The following is a 24339-nucleotide window of genomic DNA, read 5'->3' as shown; positions in this document are numbered from 1 at the left end:
CAGTGATCTGTCACATCCCCATACTGAAACATCAGATATAACAGAAGATGATCTTATGGTATTTGACTTTGGATTCTCCTAATTTCCTGTTTATCTAATAATTTTCCTTCAGAATGGAAGGTTAGAATCAAGAATCAGGAAAAGTAAGAATCAAGAAACAGGAGCTGTTAGTGACTTGGTGTCTCAGACTCAAGTTTGAGAATGGTCACATCTGTAAATGGGAATATTTCTTGCTTTGAAACTTTAATTTCCAACAGCAACAAACAGAGTTGCTGTTCACAAAGCAATCACCACGGCTTCAAACTGCAGATCTGGAAAACTGTTTCAAAATGTTAAATAGATTTCTGGTTCTTTTCAGGATTGCAGTATGGATTTGGTTACTTCACGATAACCATCATTCTGGATCCTATGGTTAGGCATGTTGTTTCTCTAAGGAGCTTGATGGGTATAGCACCTTTCAGAAGGAAACTAACTTTTAGATAGAAGGGGAATTGTGACAGCCTTTACCCAGAAAAGTTTAAGCCACAGATGAGCATTAAAATTTGCTGTTTTCTCTGACCTGAACCAATGCCTGATGTGAAGATGCTTCTGCTGCAGCTTGTGGTGGTCAAAACAGAGAGAAGCCTGAACACAGCAGCCTGAGGAACATTTCTGCTTTTCCTTAGAGGAAGTCAACAACTTCCTCCTCTACATTTTTAGCCTTTGATCCTACAGTGCTTGAATCCAACTTTTTCCAATCAGGAAAGATCCTTATGCTATTTTTTGTATTTTTTTCCACAACCAGCCATGGGCCCTTTCTGAGTGTGGGGTAGTGGCACAGTCACACCTTTAGATTGACCAGCTACTGCAAGTTTTCACCTCAACCATCAGGTGAGTGCTTTTAAGGACTTTTTTTTCTTGTTCATGTAATTTCATGTGCCAGCATTTGGAGGACAACAAGGTTCTGTTTTATTCCTGTTTATCTCACTCTTGAGTTTCTCTGAGTAATAAGTCAGAGCAAGTTGTTTGTAAGATGTCATTTCACATCTCAGTTGTGAGGACATTAATGTAAAGCCACATTTTGCACTTGTTTGTCCTCTGCAGTTCTGGTGGTTTCACTGGGGATTTGATGGAGGAAATAAGGTCGGGATGCAGCTCTTTGAGCCCAATCTTGCAGAATTTATTCTGGCAAAAAAAGCTTGTGGGCTTCCTCCTCCTAATACCCCATGCAATGGAAGGAAACATATGCTCCTCCAAGTGACCATGGAAACTGGTGCCTTGGTTTCCAAGGTGATTTTCTGGCAAGTGGCCGAAGGAGGAAGCGTTAACAAAACAGGATCCTGGGCAGCAGAAAGCATCCACATTCCTGGCGATGCAGCAGCCTGCACTGAGGAGGACAAAGCCACAGAGACAAACAGAAAACTCCTCATTTTAAAATCACCAAAGGTGTCAAACACCTGGCAAAGGATGGGTAACTTGGTCTGTGGTCCCAGCTTCCTCACACTTCTGTTTCCTTTTCTGCTTCTACCTGGGGAATGAGATCAGTCTCACCCAACTAACACCTTAAGGGTCATATAATCTCACTTTCAATAGAAAGCAAGAAAAGCAAAATAACACAAGGAGAGAAAAAAGAAGCTGCTTAAAACTGACTCATACCTTGAGGTAAGGAAATTCTCACACTCTGTGTATATCTATATATATATCTATATATATGTATGTATATATGTGTGTGTATATGTATATATAGATACATATTTAATGTTTCATAGTTAATGAAAGTGGTTTTCTTTCTTGGCATTTGCAAGACATGGAAGACGTGAAGAAATATCCATTTCTCTTTAAAGTGCAATAAAGGTACTTTGCAGACCATGTGTGTAATCCTCCTGGGGTTCCAAACCAGCATACAGCAAAACCCCTTCTTCACATTCTTCAGGAGGACCAAAACTCTCCTTGTTTGCCTGTCAGTGTAATTCCTCCTTGGAGTAAATTTGAAATACAGTGATGTGCAATATGACATAACAGAGTGGAGGAGAAGGAAGGACTGGTGACAAGATCACTTCCTTTTGCAGCAGAGGGGAAGAGGAGTTGACACAGGAGATACATGTACTCCTCCAAGTCCTGTGTAAGCATTAAAGCCTGCCACAGAATGCTCTCACATCATCAGTTGTGGAGTCTACTGATTTATACCACTTACATGACCACAAACCAGTACAGACATAACATTTAACAATGGAACAACCCAGAAACAGCAGTGTTACTGAAGATTAGATGAAAATTAAGACCATCCCTAGCAGAAGAGCAACCCATCCTGATAGAAGAAGTCTGATTGGGTAATAAAAGAAAGCCATTTAAGTGTTAAATGTGCAATTATATTCATTCTTCAGCTATAAGTAAAGCCTTATGAATTTGATTGCCAGGTTTTCATTAACGTCAGAAGGTCCTGTTCTATCCCTGCAGGATACAGTTATTGACAAGTTATTTTAAGAATGTTTCATGGCCACAGGATAGAACCAAATTATCTTTAAAAGTGCTGGGAAGTATTTTGACATTCAGTCACTTACCTAATAGTGGGATTTATTTCAGAATTCCTCTTTCTTCCTCTCTCTTCAACTTTTAATGGAAAATCTGTGCTTGCAGGTGGTGTGGGAGACGTACAGCAGCAGTCACTGAAAGCTTACCACAAATAGAGAGCTTTACTGAAAGCATGCAGAAGTAGCACTTGCTTATCCCACTGGAATTGCAGTTAAGATGAACATTGGCTGAAGTGCTGGATGCATCAGCCACCACAGTGAGGGGAGATGACGACAGTGAGGGCAGAGGATGTAACCTGCACAAGTAACAGCCAAGACAAGCCCTTCTGACCTTATCATTGATAAACTCCCATATGCATATTCTTCACCAGATAAATCCAGTTTTTTCCTGAAAAAATATCTATTCCACTGATAATGGAATGGTAAGTTTGTGACATGCATTGCTGAGTGGGTTCTACAGAGTGGAGCTCTCTCAGTTGCTCAGGGAAGATTGTCTGAGTAAGCCAACATGGAAATAGAAAGGTTAAAAAAGTATTTTTTTAAAAATAAAATATCATGGCTTCTATGGGCAAATTTCTGGAAACATTCTTATTTTTTAATGTGTGTTTTTGTGGCAGCTGCAGAAAAGAACTGTAGTATTACCACAATATTATGGTCACTCCAACTTTTCCAGAAAGTTTTATCTCCTTATGTTCAAAAATTCACAAATTTTATCTTTCCAGGACATACAGCTCTTATTTCAAATTAGAAAAACTGTTGAAGACGTCATTGTATATTTTTTGTAGTCTGAACATTCAGCTATGGTTGGGTCATTTCCGTGTTGGCTTAGATCAGACATTTTTTCCCCATGTAACTGAGAAAGTGACACTGTAAAAAACACTTAGCAACAAGTGTGGCAAATTATTTATCCTTTACTTTCCCAACCAGAATGTACCTGCACTTGGACACAGTAAAGATGCACAGCATTATTCAAATTACTTTAACCATTTCAGTGGGGTTTGGGTCTGTTCAGTGGCGTTCAGGTCAGGGCTAAATGCAGCCCTTTGCATTTTTTCAGAGCACTAAGACAAAACCTGTTGGCTGCCCTACAGGTGTGGGCCATGACTCCCCCAGCAGTCACACTGGGGAGGTCAGTGCTGCCCAGCTAGTTCAGAGCAGCTCAGTGTATCCCCAGAACTCACAGAGGTCCCAGCCCTGGCTTTGAAAGGCGTGGCCATGTTAGTCACATAGCTCACCTGGACTAACCAACACACGTGGGTGTTTCCTGGGACTTAGAGATATCCAAACAGACTTGGGGCATTTTTTAATTTTTTTTTTTTTTTTTTTTTGCAAGTAGAATTAAAATATCGTAAAACTAGAGCAGCATACAGACAAGAAAATGACTGAATGTTATTGTTCACAATTCACCTTTTGAAATAACCTCATTATCTCCCTGAAGTTTAAATATTTTGAACTATATGGGTTCAGATATTTGTGTTAGAAAAATAACAGTACTTGAACTCTATTATTCTAATATACACATTGGCCATGTACATACCTTTCCTAAGAATTAAAAACTTGGTATTAAACAGGTTAGAAATATCAGACAAAAGGTTTCCCAGATGATTACCACATCTACTTACCATACTAAGAACAGCTAGAGAAAGAAGGCAAAAGGAACTCATAGGTAGGAGTCAGCAGAAGACTTGGCAGCCCTTACGAGACTTCTGCATCAAGTAATTACACACACCACTGGTCTGAGATCCATCATTTATATCCTCTTTTATGCATTGTAGCTCACATTTCCTTGGTAATTGTTATTACCAATTCACTTCAATAGAGGGCAAAAGAGACTGAAGTTGTCATCTCAGACTAGAGGCTGCATGCAAGAGTGAGAATTAAGAAATCTGTGAGGATTACATGCAATTGGAAACGTAACCGAGGTAAAAGAAAAATACTAGAGCTGTACAGAAATTGGGTAATTTAATTTCCCTTGATGATTCACTGCTCTTCCTATCTGTGAATCAGATGAAATAAACATAAGAGCTTGATGAAACAAAATTATCTCAAAACTCTTCACAGTCATTTCTCTCTAGGCTTCAACAGATTGCAAGCACAACTTAACAATACAGGAAAAATATATGGTGCAGTGAACTGGAAGAAGTTTCTTCTACATTTTTTTTTTTTTTTTTACTGACTGTTAATGCAGCAAATTTGTGAAGCACTTAAGGGAATTTCTTGTGGGGAAATACCATTTTATTAAGTGTATATTATATTTATATATGTATTATTTATTATTTCTTTAGTTAGTTTTTATCTTCTCTCTGATTTTGTTCTTCCATTATAGCACGGGCTTTGCATTTCAAATGATCGCTTTTCTGTTACTGAGTTTCAAAGTTTCAGTAATGATGCTAAAGTCCCCTGCTTTCAGACACAAAGGCACAATATCCCAGCAGTTATTAAAAAGTCTAATGTTTTATGAAATGTGGCATAATAGACTTTGTTTGGTCCCTAGGATAATTATTTCTTTCATTCCAACTGAGAATGCAGAATAGAAAGACAGCTGTGTTCTCTGCTCTGCAATGAATCCCACAGTGATGAACCACTCCAACTCCTGTATCCTTAAAGAAATCCTCACACAGTGATACTTGTCTCCAGCTGTTTCTCCCAAATTTCATGTGCACTGATACAATATTCCAGCATGGCCCTAATATCTTTCAATAATTGATAGCTTTCCCACAAAACTCCCTGCCAGTTTTTTTTTTTTTGGAGCACACCTGACCTACCAGTCCTCCAAATCTTCTGACTGTTTGCTTTCTACATGCACATGGACTTTATTCTGCTAAGCCTATGGTTTAGGCCATATGAATTTTGTCCCCCAGCAGTTTGCTGATACCAAGGAAAACACTCATATTCAAAATTATCTTGAAAATGAGAAAGAACTGATCAAATGAGGAAATATAAAACCAAGGGTAAAAATGTCCATTTAGGAACAGAAAATCAACTGCAGAAATACAAAATGGGAAACTGCCAGACAAATTGATCTAAGACTCATTGCACAATGCAATAGAAATAGAAGTTGACAACTGTGGAAAGACAAAAATTAAAATTGTTGCTGTGGACATGTTAGAAGGAAAATCATGTCCAAAATGGTACAGCAATAGTATTCACTGTGGGTGAGTTCTTACTTGGAATCCAGTATTTGTTGTTGAGCACAGTACATTAAAATAAAGGGTGAGGCAATGAAACAAAGTGTACAGAGGTATTGACAGGTAGTAGAAATATTAAGAGGACAGAAATGAAGAATGAGTGGATATAACTGCATAAGCATGAAAACAATGGACTACATTAAATTAAAAAATGAACCATATTCATACTAAAGGAAGGGCACAGTCCCCAACAGAAAGGGGGACTGTTTCCTGCATTTACCATTCCAGTCAAATGAGACCACAGATTGCCTGCCAGCAGAAGACTCTAACAAAAGAAAGTAATATCACATCACATCAAATACACCATTCCTTTTATTTCTAGCCCATCTATAACACAGACTCTGGCCTTAAGGAACTCAGGCCAGACTTGCCTAAAATTTATGGAGGTGGAAATAAGCAGAAGTCCAATGCAAAAGAATCATGTCATAGTGATTTTTGGTTCTTGGGTACAAAACATCTGTCCAAAAATTAGTTTATCATTGCTCAGGGGAGATGATGAGGGCCTGATACCTGGCATCCCTTCATGGAATCACAGAATTACAGAATGGCTGAGGTAGGAAGTGACCTCTGCAGGTCATCTTTTCCATGCCCCTTGCTACAAGAAGACCACCTGTGCTGTGTCCAAGTGACTTTTGAGTATCTCTAAGGATGGAGCTCCATGGCCCCCTGGTCCTCTGTGTTGTACACAAGTGACCCTGCCCAGACCACTTGAACATTTGCTTTCTTGTAATTGTGTGGATGTGAGAGTGTAAAGGAATGCAGTCATTGAGAAAAGGACTGTGAGTGGGTAAAGCCAATGTACTTAAAAGATTTTGTAAAATGATATCACCTTCTCCTACCATAGATTCTCACACTGCATTTTTTACACTAACTTGTAACAGAGAGCAAAGCACAGACAGTGATTTGTGCTGGAAGGATGCAAGACCTGGATTTGTGTAATCTGGATGAGAAAAACTTCAGAGGCATTAGGGTGATAGTTTTTCACGTGTAATCTGTCATTATCAGGAGAACAACAACCAGCTGTTCTCACAGATGCTGGGAGAAGGACAAGAAGAAAATTTCAAATGCTGCAAAATTCTTTTGGCTGCGTACCAACAGGAGTGAAACTGGGGGCCTCATGGACTCCCCACCAGAGAATGTGAAGCATGTGATGGCAAATATTTCTCACCAGTGTCTGGATATGTTCAAACCTGCCTTTCTGCTGGGGGCTGGACCAGAGCAGTGACTGACAGAAAGCTTCTGATGCTCAGTGCCAGATTCTTTGTCAAAGGCCCTGTGACTCAGAGCTCCTGGTGCCAGCCCAGATCCACGCCAGTTAAAGACTTGCCGCCTGTGCCAGAATTTTGTCACTACTGGGCTAAACAATCTCTTTTACTCTCTTCCTGACCTATATTGTTACAGTTGCTATGAAACCCTTACCCATGGAAGCAATTTTTCCACTGGCTCCATGAACTGTCTCTGTTTCTCACTACCAGGAAGTTTTATTTCTTCAATAAAATTGAATACAGTCATGCTTGAGCTGGGGTGGGGATTAGTTAGCCTAACTTTTTCATTTCAGATGACTTTTGAAAAACTTGGCTAGAGTTAACCCAACTGCAATTCTTTGAGTGGATCTTTTGCTATTATCCATCTGACAAAGAGATGGCAGCAGGGTGGTGCTGTTGTATTTTTGTCTTCATTTACTTTTTTTTTTTTAATCTGTTTTTCAGGAGTAACAAAACTGAGCTTCTGAAGCTTAGGTGTTTTACCAAAACTACACATAGAAGTATTTTCATCAGGTACAAAGTCAAAAAACAAAATAGCTATGCATTTCCCAACATATATGCTTTTCATGTGAATTTTGCACACAATATTCCCCTTGTTTTTTAAGGTATCTGCAAAACTCAGCTCTGTAATCTATGAAATTGAACATTCAGGTGTTGAAGGCTGAATGAAGCCTACAAAATCTTTATTTGTGTTATTACAATCTAGATTGTAAAATACTGGGAGAAATCTTTATGCTGGGAGGTAGATCATCTACCTGTATTTTTAGTAGGATCAAGTTAAAAAAACCCCCCACATTTTGTTAAAGCCTGGTTTTGAAGTGCTCTTTCTTTTTTAACTTTGCTATTATTGGATTATATTTTCATTCATTAAATGTGAAAATGGGAAGTATGTAACCAAGGTAACAATGATGTCCCTGGAGAGTATCCAAGCGCATAAATCTCACATCACCATCCTAAACCAAGCTGTACCTTGACTGGAACCTGCCCTCTTCCTATCATTTGTGAAACAAGATCTCACCAGCCATGACCACATTTTGGGGAGGACCTGCAAGAAAAGGGGGCAGCTGAATGTTACACAATACAGGTATGTAAGGATGTTACGTGTGCCAGGCACATCAAAACCATGATGTGTCTGCAAATGAGTCATCTTGGAGTGAGCACTCCTGGCTGGGAGTGATGTAACTCACTCTCCCCCCATAACCTCACAGAGTGTGAAACCTGACAAGCAGTCACAGCAGTGAGTGAGGCATGTTCTTAGATGGTCAGAGGAAGATTGGATGTGTCACAGGGCAGCACACTAGGTTTCTAACTTAGGACACAAAAGAACAAATCTTGCTGTGCACCATTATTCCCCCATCATATTGCCCTCCTTCTCTGGTTCAGTTCTGTGAATCTTTCCTAATCTGAGTGAGAAAAATGCACAGTGTCAGATGGTGCAGATAACAATAATACCAGTGGGGCATTATCAACTGGGCAAAACAAGTAGCTTCTGTTCTGATGCATTTGCAGACCACTTCTGTCTTTAAGCAGACTATGAGAGAAGGTCTTTGCCAAGCAGAGCTGATTCAAAACTCTGCAATTAAATTTTTGAACTAATTTTTTGCTGACAGTGCTTGCACTTAGACTTGCTGTAGTACCAGGCCCTGCTGTGACTCTAACCACAGCTGCCTGACAACAGATAACCATACTGACAAGCAACAAGCTTATCTGACAAACGGCTTTCCATCCAGTTTTTTGTTTGTACTTTAAACATCCTGAGTCCTGTGAGTCATTTTAGTATCAACAACAGACTGGAGAGTGAAAATAGATTGCTTATAGGGTTTTTACTGCTTTCTGCAGGAAAAAAAGCTACAAATGGTATCTTGTGCTTCTTATCTTCTCCTTTCCCCAAACATTGCTCCTCCATTTCTTCAATCCATTTTTACAGTCTTATTTCCATTTCTTCCCACAATACCACCTCAGTCCAGTTCCTGTCTGGGCACTCCTCCAGATATCTTGCAGTTTTAGGAACTCTTTACTTTCTCCTGGAACCAACACATCTGAGTAGATGAGTATATTGATGAGCAGTTAAATCCCTTTTTATAAGTACTTCTGCCCCACAGTATTCCTGTATAGTGACGATTCTTCATTCTCTGTGCTACAAAATTCTCCTAGGTTGTGTCTGGAGGCTAAGATGGAGATGAGGAAAATCTCTTACCTCTGAAATAATAAACAACGAGTTTAATACATTACTAGAGCTCTAGAGATGGGCTTGTTATTCAGTCCTTGAGCATTTCCCCTTCAATTTCCATTACCTTTTCCAAATAACTCTACTTGTTGCTTTGGAGCTTTTTCCATCCGTAGGCTTCACATTTCCAGCAGTATTTAGCAGTGGTCAGTCCTTCAGTGCTTGGGTGCATATTTTGGCACGTTTTTAAAAGACCCAGGGCTTCAGAGGGCTCCGGCTGGAGCGGGGCCGTGCCCGGCGGGGCGGGGGCGGCTGCTCCTGCCGGGAAGGTGCCGGTGGCCGCCCCGCCGCCCGCCCCCCGCCGCCGCTCCGCCCCCGGCGCTGCCCGGGCTCGGGGCGGGCTCGCTCCCGGCGGCAGGGAGCGGGCACGGGGCACCGCAACTTCGGCAAGATGAACGTGGAGAACCAGGATGTGCTGCTGGATCTGGAGGGGGAGGAGGAGGAGGAGGAGGAGGAGGAGGAAGATGATGATAACGATGATGGGGAGATCGGTGAGTCGGGGACTGGTGCGGGGAGGGTCCCCCTGGACAGCGGGCTCATCGCGGGCGGTGTGGCTCGGCGGGGCTCCAGCCTCGGGCAGTCCCTGCCGGGGCCGGGGCCGGGGCCGGTGCCGCGGGCGGGGAGCGCACCTGGCGGCGCCGCGCCCGGGCTGGGGCCGGCCGGGGCCGGGAGCCACCGGCAGACAGCGAGCCCGCCCCGCCGCTCGCCTCCTTCCGCTAAAACTACTGAGCCTTTTTCCGCGGAAAATACGGGATGTCTTTGTCCCTGCTGGCGGGTGTGCGCCAGGTGTGGTTGCCTTACGGAGCGCCGTGCCGATGGTCCTGCTTCCGTAGCATCGGCACGGCTCAGTGGGCGAAAACTTTGCCTGTTCCTTTCCCTGTGGGCTGAGGGAAACCCGTGAGAGGGGGCAGAAGCTTTGCAGGGAGCGCGATGCCGGAGACCTTTGGTGCGGCAGTGATCTCCCAGCACGGGCACAGCCCGTGTCCCGGTGCCTCGGTCCTTGGGAAGACACAAACGTGCCATCCCGGTGCCTCGGTCCTTAGGAAAACACAAACGTGCCATGCCGGTGCCTCGGTCCTTAGGAAAACACAAACGTGTCATCCTGGTGCCTCGGTCCTTAGGAAAACACAAACGTGCCATCCCGGTGCCTCGGTCCTTGGGAAAACACAAACGTGCCATCCCGGTGCCTCGGTCCTTAGGAAAACACAAACGTGTCATCCTGGTGCCTCGGTCCTTAGGAAAACACAAACGTGCCATCCCGGTGCCTCGGTCCTTGGGAAAACACAAACGTGCCATCGCTCCGGCCGCCTGGCGCTCGCAGCATCCCTTTGCTCCCCGCGCTGCCCGACTGGCGTGCCTTGGCTTCACACCGAGCTAAGGAGAAGGGTAATCACAGAATGGCTTAGGATGGAGAGAGCTCGAAGATCAACCAGTTCCAGCACAGCTGCTATAGGCAGGGACACCTTCCAGCAGACCGGATTGCTCATAGCTCCATCCTAGCTGGCCTCAAACACAATCGGGGAAGAGGCATCCACAACTTCTCTGGGCAGCCTCTTCCAGTGCCTCACCATCCTCACAGTAAAGAACTTTTTCCTAATATCTAATCTAAACCTACCCTCCTTCAGTGACACCACTCCCTCCCCACAGAACAAAGCACCCAACAAAACAAAGTAAAATGTAAGGGGAAAATTGGCAAAGCAAAGAAAGATAGGGATTTTGCTGGGGGGAAAAAAAGGCATATTGTGTCTGCCAGAAAAGCAGACATTAAAATGGACAGAGAGTTTTAAATTCAAAGTGTATGTTAGTCTTGTTCCAATGCCAGTAGCCCAGGACAATGACATTGTATTTACTGTGGGAATTAATTCTACTAGAGTATTTCCAGAAAACAGCCCAAAAGGGGTTGTTTCTCAGCTGGTTCAGACTGAAGGGGTCTGTTCATTTCACTGAAGAGACACAGATTTTCTTCAGTTCAGAAGCTGTTTTTCAGCTGCAGTAGCCAAGATATTCTAAAGCCTTTTATTTCTAGTTCACTTGTTAAAATAAATCTAACAAATAAAGAATGCAGACAAAAGTCAGTTAGACAAGTAAGTAGAAGCTGGATCTGTTTATATAAATTTTAACAAATAAAAAGGGTTTCTGCTCATTATTTTTCAAAAGGCTGTGAATGTTTTTGCTGAAAAGCACATATTTTTGATGATTTTTTAATATTTGGTCTGAATTTCTGCATTTGTAGAAAATTTTAGTGACATTAACTCTCTCTTTTTAATTGCCTCCAAATATTAATTCTTAATAATGGTAAATACAGCCTGCCACATTTGTTCAGTTAGCTCACTCCAGAAGTGCATAAAGTTTGAGCCTCACCCAATGTCTGTGGAAATTAGGGAATGTCTTTCCTCCAACATTATTAGCCTTTGTTTCAGATGGGAGTATCCCTTGACTTACAGTAATAGTCCAAAGACAAATCCAGTTTTCCATATGAAGTGCAGCAAAGGTATTGTTTGACTCCACTCCCTGAATTTAAAGGGTGGATCAGCACTGCAGTGTATTAATCAACAGCTGCCTTTTCCATTCTTCACCCCAGAGAACAACTGAACTTTTTCCTACTCATAACTCTTTATCCAACTTGGGGATAGTTCAGCTCTCAGAGCCAGCAAATCATGAGCTTCATATACTGTATACAACAGTTGGGAACAACTCATGCTATGTGGCAAAATTGCCTAAAAATTGTGCAGTGATGATTTCATGAGTTGTTACACAGAGCCTGTTACACAGCACCTGGCTTTGTCACATTTGCTACTCTGCCTTGCAAAATGCATGTGTAACTGTCTTAAGGTTTTTATATTAGGTATAATATAATAATATAGCAGGAGAAATATGTTATTAATCTGACAAATATGTTCATCATCTATTTACCTCCAGTTTTATTTTGCCACTTGCATCTGCATTTTTTCCAAGGACACCATCCCTGGTTCAGGAAGTAAGCAGGATTTCTGAACTCTTTCCAGTTCTATTCAAGGTTAATCCAAAGTGTTTATATCTCATCAGAAAAGCATTATTATGGAATGTCAAAGTGTGCAGTCATGGCACATAAAGGGAGCAATCTGTCTCATTTTGGCATACAGTTGGTTTTGGTTATCCATGCTGATGACCAGCAAGCCACTCCTGTCAGAAACAGTGTTGGGCAGGCATCCAGAGAAAGAGCTATACTCAAGGCCCAGTCCACAGGGAGGTACCAGAGCTGCTCTGCCTGTTGCACAGAGCTTTGACACTAATTGTTTGGATCAGAGCTGTGCTTAGGGAAGAAAGACTTGTCCTAAGGTTAGACTTTTTGGCAAGTTGAAGCTTTTTCTTTCCAATGCTTAAACAAGATGGACAACTTTTTCATTTGGACTCAGGCTGTTTTCAAGAGGATTTTTACATCAGTAGCATTTTTTTCCCTCACATAATTTATTCTTTCCCTGCTGCAAAGCTCACACCGTATCCAAATTGGTTCACTTGTATTTGAGGATTTACAGAATATTTGAGTATGGTTTCCAGAAAAATTAACTTGTGCAGACAATATCCAGAGGCATCCATCCTGATTACCTATCCAACAAGAAATGCTTTTGTCTTCATAGGGATATGTTAGCCACTTGCTTACTCTTTGTGGTCTTGGTTTTACTCAAATATATATCCTATTTGCTTCTTGAGCCTTGAGGCTACATCTTGTCATCTTTTGACACTGCTGCAATAATGACCAAACCGTGCTTTATAGATGACCAAGAAAAGGATGTTCGTATGTCAGACTTTTTCTTCTCACACAATGTGCTGATGAGGATTCAGGGAGAATTCTGGCTGTTCTTTGTAAGAAGGCTTTCATGCTGTTGTTCAGGACACACTTTTAGCAACTACAATAAAAATGTACAAAAGTAGTGGTTTATTCAAGCAACATAAATTGTGGAGTCACAGCCTAAGACAACCAGTTTTGTTCAGCCCACTGTACAGCTGGAGCCCTGAGGGGTGATGTTGCAATCCAAATGGTGTAGAGTAGGCATAGCTATTCTTCACCTCCTTACTTTTGCTCACTGTTATGTTCTCTTGTTTCTTCGTGGCATATACTGCATTTAGTCATGCTGCCTGCCCAGAGCTTTTATATTTTCCATTTCAATAGTTCCAGTAACATGATGTTCCTTGTATGACCCTACAAATATTGTTGATATCATATACTGTACTCCAATATGAAAATACAACATACCCACAGTGTCCTCCAAATTACTCCATTTTGCCTTCATGATTCTCTGGAATGGGCAGTTCTCTACAGAAGTCTTCTAAAGGCAATGGAAAGCCTGAACATTTAAATACTTTTTCTCAGAAGTATGGCTTTGTCCTGCAATTTATTAAGTATAATCCCCACCTTTGGAAAATTTCAATGGGGCCAGATCTTATATTTTCTTTAAACACAAGACTTTATAAGCAGATTCTTTTAAAAAAGTAGTTTTATTTCTGAATGGACACTTTCTTCCTTTTCAGTCTACCTACAATAGTAGTGAGTAAAACTGCCCCAGTGGTGTCACTTCACACCCGGTTTTCTTCTCTTTTGCTTCTCATACTCGCAATCAACTTAAAAATGATTGGGGCACATTGCAGTTCTCCATTCTCCTGAAGATGGCAATAAACTGTCTGATGAGCTGAGAATCAAGAGTTTCTCCTCCCTGCACTCTGTTTGGGACACTGCTCTGTGTGTGTACATCTCATGCGTGTACGTTCCTGCAGAAACAAGCAGGAATGTAGACACATGGTCTCAGTTATTCTTTTAAATTACTATTGGAGTTACTCTTGGGGCAGTGAGAAACTCCTCCTGGTGAGCTGGGACTTGCACAGGTTCAGGAAATGCTGGTGTGTTACACTGGCCAACATCTAAACCACTTTTCATGCCTTTATGTCCTTTCTCTTATATCTGTTACACAGATGGTTTACCTACTTTTTTTTTTTTTTTTTTTGTCTCTTCATGCTTCTGCACTTTTCTGTCCCAAAATTCGGCCACTTCCCCTTTGCAGAATCCAGGCCACAGATGAGTATACAATCCAAGCCATGCAATGACATCGATCTTGTCACCAAGTGTGGTTCCATTTGAAAGTACACTGCTGTTAACCCTCACTTTTTAAGGCTGATTTAATTATTTTTCTGCAAAACTCCTAAAAACCAAATGCTGAGAATATAAATCTTTAATTGCAATATAATTACCAGTTTGCAGCTATTTATAATTCATAAATTCTGGAGGAGATCAGAGAATCAGGCGGGAATTTAGGAAATTTATACAACCTTCATACATATACCAAATTTAAATCTATTTTTAAAGGGTTTTTACCATACCTGAATTCAAAGTTGTCCATTTAAAACTTACCATACTGTGAAAATATTCTTTCTTCCTGTATTTTGAATTTAGCTGTACTGAACATAAGAGTGCATTTTACAGATAAGTCTACAAACTGTAGGAGGACTTATTTGCCAGTGTATTAGGTTGTGCAAATTGCACAACTTTAATAGTAATAGTTTTGTTTCTTTTCCTAATTATTAGGTAATAAATTTTATAATGGATATTTATCACAAGTCATTCCCTGAATTTTTTCCTCTATTTACACAAGCCACAATTTCCTTTAAGAGGAGGAATACTCTACGCTGTTATGCTCAACAACTTAAGATTTTTTAAAACTACTTTTCAAGCATTACCATTTGTAAAAAAGAAAACTCATTAAATTCAATATGTAGGAAAAAGCCAGAATTTTGTTATGTGGTACAGAACTCCAGCAGTTCTATAATGTTACAGTTATTAAAAGTAATGCAATCAAAAGCTCACAAAAAACTGTCCTAATATCAGTTGATTTGTGCTTTAGGCAGAATATGAAAATGCAGATAGAGAACTCGAATTTGAAGAGACCAGAGACTTGGAAGGGAAGATGTACACATGCCATAACAGATGTCTTTCCACACAAAAGGACCTTTCAAGAGTAATTAGAGAAGAATTAGTAATAAGATCTGTTACTATATGCCTGGGAACTTCTTAGAATCACAGAATGGGTAAGATTGGAAAGGACCACAGTGGGTCACTGATCCAACCTCCCTGCTCAAGCAGGGTCATCCTAGAACACATTGCACAGGATTGTGTCCAGATTGTTCTTGAATATCTCCAGTGAGGGAGACTCCACAATCTCTCTGAACAATCTGTTCCAGAGCTTGGTCACCTGCACAGTAAAGTTCTTCCTCATATTCAGGTAGAACTCCCTGTGCATCAGTTTCTCCCTGTGGCCTCTTGTCCTATTGCTCAGCACCACCAAGAAGAGCCTGGAAACATCCTCTTGACACCTTCCCTTCAGATACTGATAGACATTGACAAAGTTCCCTCTCAGTGGTTTCTTCTTGAGGCTGAACAGGCACAGCTCCTTCAGCCTTTCCTCATAAGAGAGATGTTCCATCCTCCTGATCATCTTTGTCACCCTCTGTGGGACCCACTCCAGGAGCTCCATGTCTCTCTTGCACTGAGGAGCCCAGAACGGAGCACAGCACTCCAGATGTGCCTCAGCAGGGCTGAGTGGAGGGGCAGGATCGCCTCCCTGGACCTGCTGGCAGTGCTCTTCCTGATGCAGCCCAGGATTCCATTGGCCTTCTGGCCACAAGGGCACTGCCAGCTCATGGGCAGCTTGGTGTCCACCAGGATCCACAGGTCCTTCTCCACAGAGCTGCTTCCCTGTAGGAGGTCCCCAAGGCTGTCCTGGTGCAGAGGGTTATTTTTCCCCAGGTGCAGGATCCTGCATTTGCCTTTGCTGTATTTCAGGCACTTCCTCTCTGCCCATCTCTCCAACCTCTTGAGGTCCTTCTGCAGGGCTGCACAGACCTCTGGGGTGTGAGCCACGCCTTCCAGCTTTCTGTTGTCCATAAAGTTGTTATAATTTATGCCATTCAATAAAGTCATCACTGAAATCACCTCATCATACTATTTCCTCATACCTGCCAATTCCTTGGAAATGATGGGTGGCATGCTGTGCTCTTAAGATATAGTTTGCCACTAGACATGTGGCAAACCTCAAGGGGAATCTGACACTAAAATGGGTGTTTTCTGCTGTGATTACAAAAAAAAAAACCAAAAAACCAAACACAAGGGTGCTTTTGTTTGCTTTTGTTTTACATGGCATAAATTAAATAGTCTTGTACCCCTTAAAAAAGTCAAATAAAGTAGCATTAGCCTAAGTTTGGGATTAACTGGTGTAGCCAGGAAAAGGAGATACTGACTGCTGTGCTTTTTACTTAATGCACAATAATAAAACTAAATATTGTCTGCTTGACATGAGAAAACCTTTAGAAAAGGTGCTTGAGGCCTTAAGCATATGGAACTGCTGCAGTTGCGTGTTTAACAAGATAATTTATTTAACAGAGGGTGAATGTCAAGGAGGACAGCTCTGAAGAAGGTGCCATGGGTTGGTTTATGTGCTGTTCTCATATTGAGGAAACAAAGGTGAAGGAAGAAATATTATGCAAGTGCTTTTCTATCCTGATGAATAGAAAAAATCAGATTATTTTTAGTGGACTGTCAGTAGTGCTACAGTGCATGTCTTTGACATGGTCCTTCTAACAGTCTGAAATATTGCTGTACAAAATACATATTATTAAGCTGATATTTGGTTTATATGTTTTAATATGAAATTTTTAAAAATATTCACTAGGGGCCAAATATTCAATGGGCCTAATATCACTTGCAGTTTTTAGGGTTTTCTGTTTCAAACTCAGTCTTAGTGTGAGTGTAGGTGGAACAGTCTTACGCTGAAGAGAGTGAGTTCATCTGCTGCATTGGCTGTGAGGAGACACTCCTCGGACATTGCTGCTGTCTGGTGTTCTGGTTCCAGTCTGATGGATCTGGAAGCTGAAGTGAAAACTGGAGGCTGTAATGTCGCAAACAAGTGAAGCAGCACAAACTGGTTTGGCTACAAAAAGTATTCCCACCCACAGCCAGCCCACAGCAGCAGCCTAGGTTTCCTTGGCATTCTAGTCCTGTCTTTCACTGGGGAGTCTCAGTGCCAGTGTGGTAGGAATGCAAAGCTGCAGAGAAGGACACTGCACACTTTATCTTCTTATTGCTGCTGTCTGTGGCAAATGAAAACTGGCAGTCATGTGCACTGCCACCAAACAATGGATTGGTTTTGGTTGTCAGTCTAAGAATGCAAATATCTAAGCATAGATCTATTGTCTTTTCCACCCCTCACAATTTACTCAGGCATCCCACATCTCTCTGAAGGCTTTGTGACAGAAGACAGACGATCAATTCCCCTGATTGTATCCCAAGGGAATACACAGACATCTGAAATATATTTTTGCTTTAATCAGTGGAATTACTCTCTTCTTACCTGCCCCATGCTCAGGTATTTGATAACAGCAGTAGACATATAGGCATGGTTCCCTGCAGGGACTTGAGAAGTGAGCTTCTGAGGCATCCTTAATGAGTGCCAGATTCAAATTGGAAAATTAATAAAATATATTAAACTGCAAACTGAACTTTAAGAAATGTAGTTACAAGTCTGCTGGACCATAAACATTCCTTTCATTGTTTTTGTGACTCATGTGGTAGAAACAGCAGCTTAGTTTCAGAATGTTGTGTAAAGGCACTTCAATTTAGTTTTTACATTAAATACAATTAAAATAATTTCCAACTAAACCACTATTCATCAACATCATTTTGACACAACTGAAAATTAAAGTTTTGTAAGAACTGCCACCAACAGCAGATTTTTCTTTGCTTTTACTGTTTCCCTTCCTTTCTTTTTTTTTGTAGATGGAATTCATCTGGCCCCATTAATCTGGTTAGTCAGGTTCTCCAGCATTTTTTAGATATGATTTATTATTGGACATTAAATATTTGCATAGGAGACTGCTTTCATTACAGTCATCAGAATGAGCTGAGCAGCAGTGTTCTGCTGTAGGAAACAGCTACTACCTCTTCTGTGTTCAGTGCTGTTTGAGACCAGCTGGTGCAGCAGGTTAAATGCCTGAAAAACTTGAGTTCCCCTGGTGTGTGTCTGTCCTGCAGGCTTCCAGCATGGGTGGAGATAGATCACAGAACCACAGAATGGTTTGGGTTGGAAGGACCTTTAAAGCTCATCTAGTCCAGCCCCACTGCCGTGAGCCCCACCTTCAACCAGATCTGGTTGCTCAGGGCCCCATCCAGTCTGGCCTTCAATGTTTCCAGGGATGGGACATCAGCCACCTCTGGGCAACCTGTTCCAGTGTGTCACGAACCTCATTGTTAAAAACTTGTTCCTTATAAGTATACTGAGTCTACCCTCTGTTAGCCTAAAACCATCACCCCTCGTCCTGTCTCTAAAGGCCCTGTTAAAAAATCTGTCCCCATCTTGCTTATAGGCCCCCAGTTTGTCCTAAAATGCCACAATAAGGTTTCCCCAGAGCCTTCTCTTCGGCCTGAAAGCTCTTGGTTCTTTTTCCATGGCTGCAGCAGAGACCAGTGACCTGTCCCTCTACTATTTTGGGAAATTACAGTTGGTTAAGGAATTTTCACTGTCTAGGAAGAGTGGGAGCAAGAAGAGCTTTTGTTGAGATACCCTGCACCTCCTATGGTGTGGTGATACTAATGGACCTGTGTCAGGAGAAGGGGATGAGATTTGTGACTTTTCAGGGGGTGAAATATCGTGGATTCTTTCCTTCCTTTGTGGGAGGAATAGTAACTCAAAAATGTCATCTGGGCTGCAGATCAGGTTGGAAAGAATGAGAAGTGATTGTAAAATATTGGTGGTGTAGCAACCCTGCTAAAGATGCTGGCAACTGATATTAGTAATCCAAGGGTGTGCTAACACAGTGGAGGAGTTAAGAGCTGTGACCAAACAGCCTGTGGAGAAGCTGTGGTCTGGTACTGTAATTCAAGGAAGCCTGAGAAAAGCACCAGACTTGAGCTCAGATCAGTGGAGAGACTCACGTAGCACAAACCAGGGTCTTACCTGAAGATTCTCATAAAAAAAAAAATGTTGAAATCATGAAAAGAGTATGGAAATGGAAGTGAAGGCAAAATATGTGAGTTCTGGGTACAGACTAAGAAAGAAAGCAGTTGAAAGTGAAAGAGGAAGAACTCTTGACAGTATTTACTGGGGAGGGCTGGCCAGTGCAGCTGTTAAGAAGCAATTGTTTGCTGTGGGTAGTGAGGCACTGGAACAAGTTCCCCAGAGGAGCTGTGAATGCCATATGCCTGGAAGTGAGCAGGGCCAGGCTGCATGGAACTTTGAGCAACATGTCTAGTGGAATGTGTCCCTGTCCATGGCAGGGGAATTGGGAACTAGGTGGTCTTTAAGGTGCCTTCCAACCCAAGCCATTCTATGATTCTATGATTCTGTAATTATATTCACCTATTTATCTGGTCAGGAACTCATTAAACAGTGGCATAAAGATTCTTCCAGTTGAGCTCATCAGGAAAATAAACTGCAGAAGAGACTAAGATAATATAGCTATGAGTGCAGTGAATCGAAATAATTAACCTGGGCCATTTTCATGTATTTTTTAATATATAGCAAAAATTGAAATGTGTTCATTGGTAATTTATCCAGCAGGAAAAAAACTTGCTATCTTTATACTCTTAGTTATTTGCAAAAAAATTTCCACTGCTGCAGGTTTGGCACTGCAGTTAGAGATAATAAGAAGGCTGAGATGATAATCCAGAGGGCTCTAGCAGTGCCAGAGAGTTTTATTAGTTTGTGTGCAATATTAGTAAGATTATTGGTGTTCTTTTTCTGTGTTTTTTCTGTAAGTAGTCTAATGGAGTTTTTACAGGCATTAATGAATAAGGATGAGGTCAAGCAAGGCACACTTTACCCTTGTGAGCAGTCCCTTTGACTAGAGTGGGAATAGCATCATTTTTGTAAACAATGTTGCAAAAGCAGAATTATTGCCTAATCAAGGTAATATCTCTGTTAAATATTTCATCATCTCCATATATGCTGATTTATTCTAGGAAAAATAATTAAATTCATTTAATCATTCTGCTGTCTATAAAATACAAGAAATAATTTTGCACTAAAGCACAATTTAATCTATAAAATGATGGTAGTACTTAAGACACAGCACAGCAATTGCTCCTACAATATTTGGTAAGACTTAAACATGTAATAATTTTTTTTTAAATGACCTGAAGAATAGAAGAGTCAATGCTGGAATATATTTTTTAACTTGTTCCTTGCTGATAAGCAAGTAAGGAGAGAGAAAGCTTCAAGGGCAATGCAGTCCAGCCAAGGAGAGCTCCAGATGTTTTTGTAAGTTTATTGGAGTTTACAAGAAAAGCAAAGTTCATCTTTCACAGAATCACAGAATAAGCTGATTTGGAAGGGATCCACAAGTATTATTGAGTCCAGCTCTTAGCTCCACGCAGGACAGCCCCAAGAATCACACCATGTGCCTGAGAGCATGGTTGAAATGGACCCTGCCAGCCTTGGTGCTGGACCACTTCCCTGCAGGGACTGTTCCAGTGCCCAACCACCCTCTGGGTGAAGAACCCTTTTCTAATATCCAGCCGAAACCTCCCCTGGCACAACTTCAGGCCATTCCCTTGGGTCCTGTCACTGGTCACCACAGTAAAATCTGAGTAGTCCTTTAATTTCTAAAACTACAATTTCCTGATTAGGAAACAAAAGTACAGTTTGTTTCTAAACTCTGGGTCCAGCACCAAGAATGCTTGCAGGCAGAGTCTTTGCACCTACACACAAGTTAAAAAGTACATCTAGGTTTTGACTTAATATTTTCACTGTTTTTAAAGTAATTAAAAGTATCTTTTTGGGACCCTCCTATAGACACACTGTCTAACATCAGAGTGTGGGAAATACTTTAAAGCAAACATGCTGAGAATCTCGTTACAGAAATTCAAATATATCTCCTTTGAGACATGTAAATTTAATAGCAGTGGGTATAATTTTATAAATCTATCTCAAGATTTCTAATTAGATAGTTCATTGATCCACAGGCATTGAAGGCTGACCAAACAGCCATCTGCAATTACAATTGTGTTAATCATGTCAGCTCCCAGTGAAAAGGCTCCATAGCTGCTGCCTGGAGATTTAGCATTGGTGAAGAACACCAAGGACTCAGCTTGGCTGCTAAAAAACCATAGCTTGGCTGCTATGTTTGGGGCTCCGGGCAACTGCTGTGGGAGGGCTGCCCTCCTGGAAAACACAAGGAAGGCAGGGTATGCTAGTTCCCTCTGTAAAGGGTTTGTAGTTTTGACAGTATGGTTGAGGTTGATCTTGGCAAATTTGTCTCATGACAAAAACAGAAGTAGCTTGTCTTCTTTATATTTCCTGCTTCAGGACAGCTGTTTTGTTTTAGTTGATCTGGGATAAAAACAAGCAAACAAAACCAAATCACATTATTTTAAGCAATGAAGAAAACACCTTCTGATTCAAGAAGGCCCTTGGGGACCCTCAGCACTGCAGGAGGTATAAAAACAGCTTATGAGACTTTTGACCAGAGGCCAAACTCGACAGTCCTCTCCAAAGTGTTCCGTAAAGTCCTACAGCGAGTCAGCCTCCAGAGTATATGCATGTGTATCATGGTTCTGGGCGTGCATGAGACCTAGGGGAGGGAGAGTGTTCACACAGAAATAGTAAACAGCTTGTGCTGCTTCTTGGTTTCCTCCTTTCTACTTCTTAAAGTATCAGCAATACTGTGTTTTAGCAGCTGCTTTAGATAAGATCTCACTAACTCCTCTGGAATTACTCAGGGAAAGAAAACATAAAACCAATGATATTTTATGGAGTTTGGGCTCAAGTTTGGACTCAAACTTTTGATAGCCGTTACACTGCCACCGTTCCATGTACTTGTCTCAGGCTGTGGTAGGAATACTGATTTTTACAGGATTACCTGCAGCCTGCTCCTGTAGTTCTCACACAACAGCGTAAACTCCTGAGGTAGCAGGCTGCTGCTCCTTTCTATGTTCCAGTCCATGTAAGGAAGGATTACAAGCCAAACATGAGAACACAAACATGAAAATGATTCTTTTGAGATGAGTGAATCCAGCAGTGTCTATGTAGTTATCTAAGTGTGTAAATATTGCAGTCTTGGTCCCCAGAGCCTGGGGGTAGTGGTTCAGTAGGTATTTTTCAGGTTTTTTTCAGTTGTTTATTTTCCAAAATTTTTCATTATGAAAGCATAAATAATAATACTATTCCATTTATCATTTGTGATGTGTTTGCTTTATTTGAATTTGTTTATTCAGAATGGAGGAGAGTTTAATTAAATGCATTGGGGATAGATGTTTACCCAGTGCTCTAAGATCAAAAGTGCCCATCAGAAGAGCTTCTGCATCTCTCAGTGTGTATAGCTCACCAACCAAACACATTAACCATTTGTCTCATCAGAATGTTCCTTAGAAACACCTTGCATGCAAAAATAAACATTAGAGAAACCCTGTTTGCTTTCATGATGAGTCTTTCTGTTCTTTTCCATATCCATCACTATCTTTGCCGTTTTCTCTTGCCACCTTTAGGGCCAGTCAGTCTCTTGGCATTCAGAATGCCAGGTTTGAGTCCATATGAACAGATCTGGCTCATGCAGAAGAGAAATGTCACTTACAAGTGGCATAGGATGCCTAGGTCCAAACTGCACAGCTGAAGTGCCAGCCTGGAGCAAGCAGGGATAGAGGAGTCATTCCGTGATTTCATGTTTCTGTTTTTCTCCAGTTTGCTGATAATAAACTAAATTAAAATCTGGAAGTAAAATCCTCTGGTTTGTGTCCAGGGATCAGATTGGATGACCTTGCAGGGATCACTGGATGACCAGAACCTTTTAGTCTTACCATCTAGGAGCTGGATCCACACATTTTAAAAGGTCATTTTTCTTACCTTTGACACAAAAAATGGAATCTGCAGTAAAGCCTCTTCAAAAACAGAACAAATCTCAGCATACTGATATCAAGGGATAATGACTAACCTCCTAACAGCCCATCACACTTGCATTTTCCCTACTGTGGTAACGAGATGCGTAAGCATTCTAAACTCAGCTTAAATGAAAAACAACTTTCTAGATGCTGCTGGTTGGGTTTTGGTTTTATTTCATTGGAAAACGGATTTTTTACATTTTCTGCCTTCCACAGTTTTGAAGAAATGGATTAGAATCTCAGTGGAAATGAATTTGTGACGAGGGCCATCACTGGGTCTCTCAGCACTGGTCTCTCTGATGGAGATCCGTAATGTTGTACAAAATGAGCAAACCCTGTGGCTGTTCCTGTGTTACTGCCATCTGGTATGTTCATCACATTGTAAAACAGTTTAGCAGGATTGTTTACGGACACCAAAGTAAAATGTCTTTCCCTGCTTTCCAAAACAAAGCATGCATTTCCTCTTCTGTGGGCTTTTTTTAAAGATTTCATGGAATTACACTACGGTATAGGTGAGATAGGAAGAAAGGAAGGGTTTGGCTTTTTCCTCCTTATTATTCTTGCTGCTTGGTGTTGTTATAGCTGAACAGCATCTAAGATTCAATGCCAGTCATTTTTCATCAGGATCATTGCAGTATAGTCCTGAGCTCTGTTAGCTCCCTCCTGAGATACACTATCAAAATACACATATTTTTATTCTCTGTGCTAAGCAAAATGAGATTTGTATTTTTAAATTAATGAGTATTCTTTCCTGATAAGTTCTTAGAGATAATTTACTCAATCTAGGATGGCTAATCTTCTGTGAAGGAGCAGCAATTGCTAGAGAAATCTAGAAATGGCACTTTATGCCAGACCATCATGTGCTTACTCTGCTGGTCTAAAGCTGTCCTGCTGTTCCTACTCTGAGAGGCTTGTTCACAATGGTGGTGGGTGACCATACTGAAATCTGAAATATGACTCTACCCAGGGAATAATCCTTCTATACCAGTAGCTTGTAAGCACAAATCTTATGCTAGATACCTTCTATTTTATTAACATTGTTGCACGTCAAGCAGTCAAAAAGCTCTTGCTGTCCTATGGTCAGCACTGTTCTTACATTTTCTCAGATATCTTTGGCATCTGCCTCAGAGCTTGCAGTACTGTGTAATATATCTGAGAATATTTCTAATGTACCACCTCATGGATAGGTGGTTAGAAACCTGCTGCTCCTCACTGACCCCAGAGCCAAGACGTGCAAGAAGCAGCTGCTGGCTCA

The 24339-nt window shown here is 41.3% G+C and overlaps 1 protein-coding gene across 2 annotated transcripts in view; it reads left to right on the top strand.

Annotated features, from left to right (window-relative positions):
* Positions 1 to 1328: 1328 nt before the first annotated feature.
* The window catches only part of ANO6 (anoctamin 6), a 78475-nt gene continuing 55464 nt past the window's right edge, over positions 1329 to 24339 (top strand). Inside the window, exon 1 of one of the 2 annotated variants that reach the window (XM_071423560.1) lies at positions 1329 to 1641. Coding sequence is in view for 1 of the 2 variants with exons in the window: in XM_071423559.1 (XP_071279660.1) it covers positions 9582 to 9681 (100 nt within the window). In the remaining variant the exon portion in view is untranslated. Of the gene's footprint in view, positions 1642 to 9541; positions 9682 to 24339 lie in introns of those variants that run through there. The other variant, XM_071423559.1, reaches the window with a different exon arrangement.

This window comes from Agelaius tricolor, unplaced genomic scaffold (assembly GCF_023055355.1).
Source record: "Agelaius tricolor isolate 1412-34295 unplaced genomic scaffold, bAgeTri1.0.p SCAF_3, whole genome shotgun sequence".
Lineage (NCBI taxonomy): Eukaryota > Metazoa > Chordata > Aves > Passeriformes > Icteridae > Agelaius > Agelaius tricolor.
The sequence above is the reverse complement of the archived record's forward strand: the minus strand, read 5'-3'. Positions and strand labels throughout refer to the sequence as shown.